The sequence below is a fragment of the Lipotes vexillifer genome, unplaced genomic scaffold (assembly GCF_000442215.2).
Source record: "Lipotes vexillifer unplaced genomic scaffold, Lipotes_vexillifer_v1.1 scaffold447, whole genome shotgun sequence".
In the NCBI taxonomy this organism is placed as follows: Eukaryota; Metazoa; Chordata; class Mammalia; order Artiodactyla; family Lipotidae; genus Lipotes; species Lipotes vexillifer.
The window spans coordinates 523,182-537,256 of NW_006786302.1; the positions used below are offsets into that span (position 1 = coordinate 523,182).

The 14,075-nt window shown below is 46.6% G+C and overlaps 1 protein-coding gene across 1 annotated transcript in view; it reads left to right on the forward strand.

Moving 5' to 3' along the window:
* Nucleotides 1-13,837, forward strand: part of PPP4R1 (protein phosphatase 4 regulatory subunit 1) — a 58,643-nt gene extending 44,806 nt beyond the window's left edge. The window contains exons 15-19 of the mRNA XM_007458455.1: nucleotides 8,526-8,626; nucleotides 11,572-11,692; nucleotides 11,784-11,918; nucleotides 12,329-12,470; nucleotides 13,674-13,837. Coding sequence (XP_007458517.1) covers nucleotides 8,526-8,626; nucleotides 11,572-11,692; nucleotides 11,784-11,918; nucleotides 12,329-12,470; nucleotides 13,674-13,837 — 663 coding nt within the window. The remainder of the gene's footprint in view (nucleotides 1-8,525; nucleotides 8,627-11,571; nucleotides 11,693-11,783; nucleotides 11,919-12,328; nucleotides 12,471-13,673) is intronic.
* Nucleotides 13,838-14,075: the final 238 nt, after the last annotated feature.

The window sequence follows — 14,075 nt, forward strand, 5'->3', positions numbered from 1 at the left end:
TCCTTCACACTGCTTTTGCATTTCTGCATCCGTACCTGATTCTTGCCTGAATCACTTGTTACTGTGTGAGTTGTAAAATACTAATTTTCTGTTCTTTGTAATTCCTTCTGTGTTTACTAGTTAGTATCTCCTGTAAAGATAACCTTTCCCTTCTCTTCCTCTGCCTTTTTGGAAGTTTTTTTTAGTATCAGTGTGGACTCTAGAATTACTTTTTTATTCCGTGTCAAGTAATCTATTTCTGTCGGGTTTTTTTGTTTGTTTGTTTTTTAACATCTTTATTGGAGTATAATTGCTTTACAATGGTGTGTTAGTTTCTGCTTTATAAAAAAGTGAATCAGTTATACATTATGTCCCCATATCTCTTCCCTCTTGCATCTCCCTCCCTCCCACCCTCCGTATCCCACCCCTCTAGGTGGTCACAAAGCACCCAGTTGATCTCCCTGTGCTATGCGGCTGCTTCCCACTATCTGTTTTACGTTTGGTAGTGTATATATGTCCATGCCACTGTCTCACTTTGTCCCAGCTTATCCTTCCCCCTCCCCATGTCTTCAAGTCCATTCTCTGGTAGGTCTGCATCTTTATTCCCGTCTTGCCCCTGGGTTCTTCTGATCTTTTTTTTTCTTTTTTTTTCTTTTTTTTCTTTTTTTAGATTCCATATATATGTGTTAGCATATGGTATTTGTTTTTCTCTTTCTGACTTACTTCACTCTGTATGACAGTCTCTGGGTCCATCCACCTCACTACAAATAACTCAGTTTAGTTCCTTTTTATGGCTGAGTAAATAGTCCATTGTGTATATGTGCCGCATCTTCTTTATCCATTCATCTGTTGCTGGACACTTAGGTTGCTTCCATGTCCTGGCTATTGTAAAAAGAGGTGCAGTGAACATTTTGGTACATGACTGTTTTTTGAATTATGGTTTTCTCAGGGTATATGCCCAGTAGTGGGATTGCTGGGTCGTATGGTAGTTCTATTTTTAGTTTTTTAAGGAACCTCCATACTGTTCTCCATAGTGGCTGTATCAATTTACATTCCCACCAACAGTGCAAGAGGGTTCCCTTTTCTCCACATCCTCTCCAGCATTTATTGTTTGTAGAATTTTTGGTGGTGGCCATTCTGACCGGTGTGAGATGATATCTCATTGTAGTTTTGATTTGCATTTCCCTAATGGTTAATGATGTTGAGCATTCTTTCATGTGTTTGTTGGCAATCTGTATATCTTCTTTGGAGAAATGTCTATTTAGGTCTTCTGCCCATTTTTGGATTGGGTTGTTTGTTTTTTTGATATTGAGCTGCATGAGTTGCTTGTATATTTTGGAGATTAATCCTTTGTCAGTTGCTTCATCTGCAAATATTTTCTCCCATTCTGAGCGTTGTCTTTTCGCCTTGTTTATGGTTTCCTTTGCTGTGCAAAAGCTTTAAGTTTCATTAGGTCCCATTTGTTTATTTTTGTTTTTATTTTCATTTCTCTAGGAGGTGAGTCAAAAAGGATCTTGCTGTGATTTATGTCATAGAGTGTTCTGCCTATGTTTTCTTCTAAGAGTTTGATGGTGTCTGGCCTTACATTTAGGTCTTTAATCCATTTTGAGTTTATTTTTGTGTATGGTGTTAGGGAGTGTTCTAATTTCATTCTTTTACATGTAGCTGTCCAGTTTTCCCAGCAGCACTTATCGAAGAGGCTGTCTTTTCTCCACTGTATATTCTTGCCTCCTTTATCAAAGACAGGGTGACCATATGTGCGTGGGTTTATCTCTGGGCTTTCTGTCCTGTTCCATTGATCTATATTTTTGTTTTTGTGCCAGTACCATACTGTCTTGATGACTGTAGCTTTGTAGTATAGTCTGAAGTCAGGGAGCCTGATTCCTCGAGCTCCGTTTTTCTTTCTCAAGATTGCTTTGGCTATTCGGAGTCTTTTGTGTTTCCATACAAATTGTGAAATTTTTTTTTCTAGTTCTGTGAAAAATGCCAGTGGTAGTTTGATAGGGATTGCATTGAATATGTAGATTGCTTTGGGTAGTAGAGTCATTTTCACAATGTTGATTCTTCCAATCCAAGAACATGGTATATCTCTCCATCTGTTTGTAAATTTTTTAATTTCTTTCATCAGTATCTTATAATTTTCTGCATACAGGTCTTTTGTCTCTTTAGGTAGGTTTATTCCTAGATATTTTATTCTTTTTGTTGCCGTGGTAAATGGGAGTGTTTCCTTAATTTCACTTTCAGATTTTTTGTCATTAATGTATAGGAATGCAAGATATTTCTGTGCATTAATTTTGTATCCTGCTACTTTACCAAATTCATTGATTAGCTCTAGTAGTTTTCTTGTAGCATATTTAGGGTTCTCTCTGTATAGTATCATGTCATCTGCCAACAGTGACAGTTTTACATCTTCTTTTCTAATTTGGATTCCTTTTATTTCCTTTTCTTCTCTGATTGCTGTGGCTAAAACTTCCAAAACTATGTTGAATAAGAGTGGTGAGAGTGGGCAACCTTGTCTTGTTCCTGACCTTAGTGGAAATGCTTTCAGTTTTTCGCCATTGAGGATGATGTTGGCTGTGGGCTTGTCATATACGGCCTTTATTATATTGAGGAAAGTTCCCTCTACACCTACTTTCTGCAGGGTTTTTATCATAAATGGGTGTTGAATTTTGTCAAAAGCTTTCTCTGCATCTATTGAGATGATCATATGGTTTTTCTCCTTCAATTTGTTAATATGGTTAATCACATTGATAGATTTGCGTATATTGAAGAATCCTTGCATTCCTGGAATAAACCCCACTTGATCATGGTGTATGATCCTTTTAATGTGCTGTTGGATTCTGTTTGCTAGTATTTTGTTGAGGATTTTTGCATCTATGTTCATCAGTGATATTGGCCTGTAGTTTTCTTTCTTTGTGACATCCTTGTCTGGTTTTGGTATCAAGGTGATGGTGGCCTCGTAGAATGAGTTTGGGAGTGTTCCTCCCTCTGCTATATTTTGGAAGAGTTTGAGAAGGATAGGTGTTAGCTCTTCTCTAAATGTTTGATAGAATTCGCCTGTGAAGCCATCTGGTCCTGGGCTTTTGTTTGTTGGAAGATTTTTAATCACAGTTTCAACTTCAGTGCTTTTGATTGGTCTGTTCATATTTTCTATTTCTTCCTAGTTCAGTCTCGGAAGGTTGTGCATTTCTAAGAATTTGTCCATTTCTTCCAGGTTGTCCATTTTACTGGCATAGAGTTGCTTGTAGTAATCGCTCATGATCCTTTGTATTTCTGCAGTGTCAGTTGTTACTTCTCCTCTTTCGTTTCTAATTCTATTGATTTGAGTCTTCTCCCTTTTTTTCTTGACGAGTCTGGCTAATGGTTTATCAGTTTTGTTTATCTTCTCAAAGAACCAGCTTTTACTTTTATTGATCTTCGCTCTCCTTTTCTTCATTTCTTTTTCATTTATTTCTGATCTGATCTTTATGATTTCTTTCCTTCTGCTAACTTTGGGTTTTTTTTGTTCTTGTTTCTCTAATTGCTTTAGGTGTAAGGTTAGGTTGTTTATTTGAGGTGTTTCTTGTTTCTTAAGGTGGGCTTGTATAGCTATAAACTTCCCTCTTAGAACTGCTTTTGCTGCATCCCATAGGTTTTGGGTCATTGTGTTTTCATTGTCATTTTTTTCTAGGTATTTTTTGATTTCCTCTTTGATTTCTCCAGTGACCTCTTGGTTATTAAGTAGTGTGTTGTTTAGCCTGCATGTGTTTGTATTTCTTATAGATTTTTTCCTGTAATTGATATCTAGTCTCATAGCATTGCGGTTGGAAAATATACTTGATACGATTTGAATTTTCTTAAATTTACCAGGGCTTGATTTGTGACCCAAGATACGATCTATCCTGGAGAATATTCCATGAACACTTGAGAAGAATGTGTATTCTGTTGTTTTTGGATGGAATGTCCTATAAATATTAAGTCCATCTTGTTTAATGTATCATTTAAAGCTTGTGTTTCCTTATGTATTTTCATTTTGGATTATCTGTCCATTGGTGAAAGTGGGGTGTTAAAGTCCCCTACTATGATTGTGTTACTGTCAATTTCCCCTTTTATGGCTGTTAGTATTTGCCTTATGTATTGAGGTGCTCCAATGTTGGGTGCATAAATATTTACAATTGTTATATCTTCTTCTTGGATTGATCCCTTGATCATTATGTAGTGTCCTTCTTTGTCTCTTGTAATAGTCTTTGTTTTAAAGTCTGTTTTGTCTGATATGAGAATTGCTACTCCAGCTTTCTTTTGGTTCCCATTTGCATGGAATATCCTTTTCCATCCCCTCACTTTCAGTCTGCATGTGTCCGTAGGTCTGAAGTGGGTCTCTTGTAGACAGCATATATATGGGTCTTGTTTTTGTATCCATTCAGTGAGCTTGTGTCTTTTGGTTGGAGCATTTAATCCATTTACACTTACAGTAATTATCGATATGTATGTTCCTATTACCATTTTCTTAATTGTCTTGGTTTTATTATTGTAGGTCTTTTCCTTCTCTTTTGTTTCCTGCCTAGAGAAGTTCCTTTAGCATTTGTTGTAGAGCTGGTTTGGTGGTGCTGAATTCTCTCAGCTTTTGCTTGTCTGTAAAGCTTTTAATTTCTCTGTCAAATCTGAATGAGATCCTTGCTGGGTAGAGTAATCTTGGTTGCAGGTTTTTCTCCTTCATCGCTTTAAATATGTCCTGCCACTCCCTTCTGGCTTGCAGAGTTTCTGCTGAAAGATCAGCTGTTAACCTTACGGGGATTCCCATGTGTGTTACTTGTTGTTTTTCCCTTGCTGCTTTCAATATTTGTTCTTTGTATTTAATTTTTGGTAGTTTGATTAATATGTGTCTTTCTCCTTGGATTTATCCTGTATGGGACTCTCTGTGCTTCCTGGACTTGATTAACTATTTCCTTTCCCATATTATGAAAGTTTTCAACTATAATCTCTTCAAATATTTTCTCAGTCCCTTTCTTTTTCTCTTCTTCTTCTGGGACCCCTATAATTCGAATGTTGGTGCATTTAATGTTGTCCCAGAGGTCTCTGAGGCTGTCCTCAATTCTTTTCATTCTTTTTTCTTTATTCTGCTCTGCAGTAGTTATTTCCACTCTCTTATCTTCCAGGTCACTTATCCGTTCTTCTGCCTCAGTTATTCTGCTATTGATGCCTTCTAGAGAATTTTTAATTTCATTTATTGTGTTGTTCATCTCTGTTTTTTGCTCTTTAGGTTCTTCTAGGTCCTTGTTAAATGTTTCTTGTATTTTCCCCATTCTGTTTCCAAGATTTTGGATCATCTTTACTATCATTATTCTGAATTCTTTTTCAGGTAGACTGCCTATTTCCTCTTCATTTGTTAGGTCTGGTGGGTTTTTATCTTGCTCCTTCATCTGCTGTTTCTCTGTCTTCTCATTTTGCTTAACTTACTGTGTTTGGGGGTCTCCCTTTTGCAGGCTGCAGGTTCATAGTTACCATTGTTTTTGGTGTCTTTCCCCAGTGGCTAAGGTTGGGTCAGTGGGTTGTGTAGCCTTCCTGGTGGAGGGGGACTAGTGCCTGTGTTCTGGTGGATGAGGCTGGATCTTGTCTTTCTGGTGGGCAGGAGGTCCATGTCTGGTGTTGTGTTTTGGGGTGTCTGTGGCCTTATTATGATTTTAGGCAGCCTCTCTGCTAATGGGTGGGGTTGTGTTCCCATCTTGCTAGTTGTTTGGCATAGGGTGTCCAGCACTGTAGCTTGCTGGTCATTGAGTGGAGCTGGGTCTTGGTGTTGAGATGGAGATCTCTGGGAGATTTTCACCATTTGATATTACGTGGAGCTGGGAGTTCTCTTGTGGACCAGTGTCCTGAACTTGGCTCTCTCACCTCAGTGGCACAGCCCTGACGCCTGGCTGGGCACTAAGAACCTGTCTTCCACACGGCTCAGCGTAAAAGGGGGGAAAGAAAGAAAGAGAGAGAGAGAGAGAGAGAGAGAGAGAGGCAGGCAGGGAGGGAGAGAGAGAGGAAGGAAGGAAGGAGGAAAGAAAGAAGAGGAAGGAAGGAAGGAGATAAAATAAAGTTATTAAAATAAAAAGTAAAAATAAAAATTTTTTTTTAATAAAAAGAAAGGACAGACAGAACCCTAGGACAAATGGTAAAAGCAAAGCTATACAGACAAAATCACACACAGAAGCATATACATACATACTCACAAAAAGAGAAAAAGGGAAAAAAAAAATATATATCGTTGCTCCCAAAGTCCACCTCCTCAATTTGGCATGATTCGCTGTCTATTCATGTATTCCACAGATGCAGGTACGTCAAGTTGATTGTGGAGATTTAATCCGCTGCTCCTGAGGCTGCTGGGAGAGATTTCCCTTTTCTCTTCTTTGTTCGCACAGCTCTCGGGTTCAGGCCCGCCTCTGCGTGTAGGTCACCTGGGGGCATCTGTTCTTCGCTCATACAAGACGGAGTTAAATGAGCAGCTGATTCGGGGGCTCTGGCTCACTCAGGCCTGGGGGAGGGAGGGGTACGGAATGCAGGGCGGGCCTGTGGTGGCGACAGAATCCACCGTGATGTTGCACCAGCCTGAGGCACGCCGTGTGTTCTCCCGGGGAAGTTGTCCCTAGGTCACAGGACCCTGGCAGTGGCGGGCCACACAGGCTCCCCGGAAGAGGGGCTGTGGATAGTGACCTGTGCTCGCACACAGGCCACTTGTTGGCGGCAGCAGCAGCCTTAGCGTCTCCCGCCCGTCTCTGGGGTCCGCGCTTTTAGCCGCGGCTCGCGCCCGTCTCTGGAGCTCCTTTAGGCAGCGCTCTTAAAACCCCTCTCCTCGCGCACCAGGAAACAAAGAGGGAAGAAAAAGTCTCTTTGTCTCTTCGGCAGCTCCAGACTTTTCCCCGGACTCTCTCCCGGCCAGCCGTGGTGCACTAACCCCCTTCAGGCTGTGTGCATGCAGCCAACCCCAGTCCTCTCCCTGGGATCTGACCTCCGAAGCCCGAGCCTCAGCTCCCAGTCCTGCCCACCCAGGTGCGTGAGCAGACAAGCCTCGGGCTGGTGAGCGCCGGTCGGCCCCGATCCTCTGTGCGGGAATCTCTCCGCTTTGCCCTCCGCGCCCCTGTGGCTGTGGTCTCCTCCGCGGCCCCGAAGCTCCCCCCACTCCGCCTCCCGCAATCTCCGCCCGCGAAGGAGCTTCCTAGTGTGTGGAAACCTTTCCTCCTTCACAGCTCCCTCCCAGAGGTGCAGGTCGCGTCCCTATTCTTTTGTCTCTGTTTTTTCTTGTTTCCTTTGCCCTACCCAGGTACATGGGGGGCTTCTTGCCTTTTGGGAGGTCTGAGGTCTCATGCCAGCGTTCAGTAGGTGTTCTGTAGGAGCTGTTCCACGTGTTAGATGTATTTCTGATGTATTTGTGGGGAGGAAGGTGATCTCCGTGTCTTACTCTTTCGCCATCTTGAAGCTCCTCCTGTCATTTGTTTTGACCATCAAATCTGGGGAATAAGAGCCTCTTAAAGCCACCTCCTATGTCCTTTTGATCGGCCCCCTCACTTCCAAGCACATCTTACTTTCAGGCCTACCTTCTCCTTTCTCTCCAGCTGGGAGTCAGGATCTCCCCGAGGAGCCCAGGTCTTTTCTCGTGGAGAGTTGGGATTTAGAAGCCAAGATCCAGGCACTAGACCTGCCCATTGCTCCCGGACGTCATTTCTTTTAGGCTTTTTCAGGGGACAGGAGCTAGGAGGGGGTTTTTTGGTTTGGGGGGTTTAAAAAATTATTTAGTTCATATTGCATCTTCCAGTCCAGTACCATTTCCTCTCCTTTCTTCACATTTTTTTTCTTTTCTATTGTGGTAAAAACTCTGTTTTCAGAAATGTTAAATTATTTAGTCATTTGCTCAATTTGATGTTTTAGAACTATTCCAACATCAAATTAACCAGATAATGGTCAAGATTTCATTCAGCACTTTCTGTCATTGGAACATGTTCCATGAAGATATATGGTCAGAATACTGAGTTTAAACTTAGACTTTTTTTGTGTGACTCTTATCTGTTTGATGTACAGTTAAATTTATTTGCTTCTGTTTATATCAACTTTTAGGGTTTTCCCCCTTGTTGACTATAAACCTACTCTTAAATATTTGTAGAACGGTTATTGGGATAGATTTATTTTTTTCACTCAGATATTTATTGAGCACCTACAGTGTGCCACCACAGTGCTGTCCACTGGGCTCACACTCTATGAGTAGGAGCATAATCCCTGTCTTCAGAGGGTGTGTGACAACAAGGATGTCACAGGAGTGTTCTGGTAAAGCTTTGCCTGGGGACAAGGGACAGTAGAGGCCACTCACTGGCTCAAGAAGGAAATATTTCAAAAGGGGAGAATGACTCTTGAAGATAAACGGGATTATCAGGGAAAATGGACTTAATACCAATTTTTAAAACAAATGTACCTACTGCATCTGTTCTCCTTCAGAAGAACTAACCATGTGATTTAGAGGTTTTTTAAGCAGTCTGGTGAAGGAAGTAATGTCTCTGCCGTGTCCTAGTGAATATTTTTATTTGTTTCTTCAGCTTCTTCATATTGACAAAAGAAGAGAATATCTTTATCAACTGCAGGAGTTTTTGGTGACAGACAATAGTAGAAATTGGCGCTTTCGAGCTGAACTGGCTGAGTAAGTTCTCATACTTGATCAGACTGTGATTTCAGGTGCGTGTGTTGCTTCATCTTTACCTTTCCTGGATTTCTTCATCACTTCGTTTGGGTCCAAGTTTCTGCCTGGTATCCTGTTCCTTTAACACTGCCTGTAACACAGGTCTTGCTGGCAGTGAATTTTCTCCGCTTTTTTTTATAAGACCATGTCACCTTCACTTTTTTTTAATTGTGGTAAAATACCACATAACCACTTTTGCTGCTGGTGCAGTGTCCCCCCATCTAGTTGTAGAACATTTCGTCTTCCCAGAAGGACACCCCACGCCCATAAGCAGCAGCCCCGCAGACATCAGTCCGCTGTCTCTGTGCGTGTTTGCTTCTCTGAGCGTTTGCTCCAGGTGCGCCGCATAACCCCCGGCCTCTGTGCACGGCTCCCTCACTCAGCACAGTGTTGTCGGGGTCCATCCATGTGGCAGCTGTGAATAATACTCTGATGTGAACATACCACCTTTTAAGCCATTCATCTGGGTGGTTTCTGCCTTCCGGCTGATGTGAGTAGTGCTGCTGTGAACATTGATGTACTGATACAAGTTTTTTGAGGTGGATTTGCTGGGTCATCCAGTAATTCTGTGTTTAACTTGTTGAGGAACTGCATGACTGTGTCCACAATGGCTACAGCATTTTGCATTCCCACCAGCAGTGGATGAGGGCTCCCATTTCCCCACATCCTCCCTGGCACTTGCTGTTTTCCTTTTTTTTTTCTTTCTAATCGTAGCCAGTATTACAGTGGGTGTAAAGTAGTGTCTCACTTTGGTCTTGATGTGCATTTCTTTAATGTTTAGTGATGTTTAGCACCGTTTCATGTGCTGTTGGCCATTTGTATATATTCTCTGGAGAAATGTTTATTCAAGTCCACTGCATATTTTTTAATCGGGCTATTTGTCTTAAATTGGATTGCTGAATTATAAGAGTTCTTTATTAAATATTCTGGATTCTGGACCTCACCTGCATTTTCAAAAGATATCTTTGCTGGGTGTGGAGTTTAGGGCTGAGTTTTTTTTGGTGCGTGACAGGATAACTGCCCTGGCCTCCTCTGCAGCTGGTGTGGACAGCAGAGCCCGTCCAGGCAGCAGGTGCTGGGTTGGGTTCTGGTGTCTCCATATGACCTTCTGTGCCCTCTGCACTTCATTTCGTCCAGCCGTGGGCTGCCGCTGCCTTTTGCTGATGATGGGAGCTGGGGCTGGGGACCTCCTCGTCCCGTTCTCTGCGCACCCTCTGCCCCTGTATCCCTCCGCCCCGCCGCCCTTGTATTCCTCCACCCCTCCGCAGCTGTATCCCTTCGGCTCTTCGCCCGCGCGTTCCTCACTCTCCTGCGGCCCTGCGCTCTGGCATCCCTTTATTCCTCTGCTCCCCACCCCACCCCCACGCACGTGTCCCTCCTTCCTTATGCCCCTCCACCCTCCCAGCCCTGGGCTGTGGTTGCCACGTGGTGGAGGCCGCCGGCTGCTGGGCGAGGGGAGGCCCTCTGCCCCTTGGTTCGGCCTCGGTCTTGGGGAGGCCTATGTGCTGGGCTCCCCAGAGCCCCCACCCGCCACGGGGCTCGTGTCTCTGCCCTGGACCCATGCTCGGTCAGGGCAGTGCTTCCCGCGCCTCCCCAGCGGGACGAGACTTGCGCTTGGCTCCGAGGCTCTGCGGCCCCATGCTGGGAACAGGCTTTTCCTATCCCCTGTCTCCGGCTGCAGGCTGGCCTTGCCCGGGCGGGGGCGCGGACAGGCTTTGCTGCCCCTCCACCGGCCACAGGAGGCTTTTGCTCCTTGAGAGCGAGGCCTCCCCGTGTGCCCCAGGCTGGGCGGGGGTCTGCGGGGCGCCTCCCGGGGGATCCGCGTGCCCTCAGGCGCCCAGCCCTGGGCTGTGGTTGCCACGTGGTGGAGGCCGCCGGCTGCTGGGCGAGGGGAGGCCCTCTGCCCCTTGGTTCGGCCTCGGTCTTGGGGAGGCCTATGTGCTGGGCTCCCCAGAGCCCCCACCCGCCACGGGGCTCGTGTCTCTGCCCTGGACCCATGCTCGGTCAGGGCAGTGCTTCCCGCGCCTCCCCAGCGGGACGAGACTTGCGCTTGGCTCCGAGGCTCTGCGGCCCCATGCTGGGAACAGGCTTTTCCTATCCCCTGTCTCCGGCTGCAGGCTGGCCTTGCCCGGGCGGGGGCGCGGACAGGCTTTGCTGCCCCTCCACCGGCCACAGGAGGCTTTTGCTCCTTGAGAGCGAGGCCTCCCCGTGTGCCCCAGGCTGGGCGGGGGTCTGCGGGGCGCCTCCCGGGGGATCCGCGTGCCCTCAGGCGGGGCGGCTCATTGCTGGATGTCTGTGTCGTCCGCCTCCTGCCGATGGCACACGTAACCCGCCGCAGACACACAGCCCGGGAGGTGGGAGTCTCAGCGTGTCTGTAGTCCTCCTGGGAGGGTGTCGTTGCCTCCTCCACTCAGGCCGCCGGGGGACGCCCTGGTCCCCGGTTCTCGGTGACTTGGTGGGAGTAGGCGCAGGAGGGGCCTCCTCGTGTCCCCTGGTACCGGAGCCTCCCTGAGAAGCTGCCCGGAGCCTGACTGGTACACAGCAGGCTGCCTGAGGCTGCTGGCACCTTCTCACTAGACGGCTGCTGTGTGGACGGGAGTTTCCCAGCAGGTCCTCAGCAGTCACCGCGGGACCGTGTCCCGTGTCCCCATGGAGCCAGCCGGGACGTGCTTTGCCCTGTGTCCGTCGCTGTGGATACAGTTCTGCAGTGTTTGTGTCCTGAACGTGTGTGTTGTTTAGATGCAGATCGAGACACACAGCGTCCAGGCCAGTCGCTGGTCTCTGCATGTGTTCCTCTCACAGACACGACCTTGGTGACTCACGCTTCAGACGAGCAACCTGTTTTCATTTGTCGTGTTTATTGTTGAATTGTAATTGTATTTTTATTTTTATAATTCACTTCGTAGACAGCTGATCTTACTTCTAGAGTTATACAGCCCCAGAGACATTTATGACTATCTACGCCCCATTGCCCTGAATCTGTGCGCAGATAAAGTTTCTTCTGTTCGTTGGATTTCCTACAAGTTGGTACGTGTTCAAGTTCTTACAGCCTTAGCCCAGCACACGTTTGGTGAGAACACCGGGCAGAGGTGTGGCTCACCAGTGCGTGCCCCCCTAGGTTGGCGAGATGGTGCGGAAGCTGCACCGGGCCGTGCCGCCCACCTTCGGGGTGGACCTCATCCGCGAGCTGGTGGAGAGCTTCGGCCGCTGTCCCCGGTGGTCCGGGCGGCAGGCCTTCGTCTTTGTCTGCCAGGTGAGTGCGGCCACACCGGCTGCCTGTCTCCTTGGGCCCCTTGCCCCCCTCCACACCCTCGCTCTCATCCTTGAGGGCAGAGCTTCGCCATCTGGCTCACCCTTCCCTGCTCCGTCCCCCGAGCTCCCGAAAGCGGTGCTGCCCTGGCCGTCGTCCTGGTCCACGGAGCTTGCGGCTGTGAACATGACTGTGATGCCAGGCCTCCGTGGGGCAGGTCACAGCTGTGCGTCTCTGCGGGGACTTAACTATATCACTTTGTTTTGAGCTCCTGAGTGCCTGGAATATTGTTTTAAAAAGCTGTAACTGAAACCTGAAGCACTTAAGTTGTTTCTAAAAGGTTTTGCGAGCTGGTATTACTTACGGCCTGGCCGACTGAGCCGGCAGATTGAAGCAGGTCTTTCTGTCCCCAGACCGTCATTGAAGATGAATGCCTGCCTATGGACCAGTTTGCTGTGCATCTGATGCCACATCTGCTCACCTTGGCAAACGATAGGGTTCCGAATGTCCGCGTGCTCCTCGCGAAGACGCTGCGACAAACTCTGCTAGAAAAAGGTAGGCGGGCAACCCACGAGGAGAAGGGTAGGTGGTGGGGACACGGGGCAGGTGGGCGCCCGAGCAGAAGGGTTGGGGTCATAGGAATAGTCTGGTCCGAGAATGTGCTGCGACTTGTTAGTGGTGGTTCCTGTCGAGAAAGGACACAAAGACGATTAAGGGGCGAGGAGAGCGATGTTGAATTTTCACTGTTCTGTTCTAGATGAATTTTTCTTTATAATTTAGAACTTAGTAGTTTGAAAAGTTGGAAATTCAGTGAGGACTATGTGACGAATACTGCCTTTGGCTCGCCCCACGTGAACGTCTGTCGCTGCCACTGGGGCGGGAGGCGTGTTTGAGTTTCCTCCTGCGTTTCACTCATTAGGCGGAAGACATGCCCCTTAGTTGCTTTGCTGCAAATCATGAGCACCTTAAGATTCAGGTTGTTTTACTTATTGTAATCCCCCAGAAATGCCTAATAAATATCATTTGAATGCGTGAATTCACGAACAAAGCACAGAAAGAAGTTTGTAATAGACTTCAAAGAATATGGGCAAATTAACGTTGCTTCTTTTTTCTCCTTTGGAATTTATCATATTGAACAGACAGGACTCTGGTTTTGTGGGTGTGGTTTGTACTTGGAAATGTTTTTCCTTTTACTGAGCTAAGTAATAGGCTGTAACAAGTACAAGTTTTAACATATTTACTAACATTGCTGCCATTAAACATCATGAGATTTAGACTGTTATTAAAACAAGATAGGGGCTTCCCTGGTGGCACAGTGGTTAAGAATCCGCCTGCCAGTACAGGGGACACGGGTTCAAGCCCTGGGCCAGGAAGATCCCACATGCTGCAGAGCAGCTAAGCCCGTGCGCCACAGCTACTGAGCCTGCACTCTAGACCCCGCGAGCCACAACTACGGAGCCCACGTGCCACAGTTACTGAAGCCCATGCGCCTAGAGCCCGTGCTCTGCAGCAGGAGAAGCCACCGCAGTGAGAAGCCCGTGCACCGCAATGAAGAGTAGCCCCCACTCACTGCAACTAGAGAAAGCCCGTGCACAGCAACAAAGACCCAACACAGCCAAAAAAAAAAACAACAACAAGATAAATCTTCTAATTCTCCTACACTTGGGGATTTTTTTCATAGAACACAAATCAGTTTGGGTCACTGTTTATAATCCAACAAAGCTAATTTCACTTGTGATTTGCTCTTCCCGTCTCCAGAGTATTTCCTCACCTCTGCCAGCTGTCACCAGGAGGCCGTGGAGCAGACCATCATGGCTCTTCAGATGGACCGGGACAGTGACGTCAAGTACTTTGCAAGCATCCACCCGGCCAGCACCAAGATCTCCGAGGATGCCATGAGCACGGCCTCCTCCACCTACTAGACGGCGTGGACCGGGCTCTCCCCACTTCTGGGGAGCTGAGGTTTGGCTCGTGACCACACGTGGCCTGGGACAGCTGTGGGGGACCTTCCTCCCTTGCAGACTTGATTGCAGGTGCAAGTTGCCTACACCGATACCAGGGATTTTCAGAGTCAAGAGAAAGTATAGTAAACATTATCTTGACTTGAAGGGAAAATAATTTCTCAGAGGATTATAATCGTCACCGAAGCCTTAAATACTT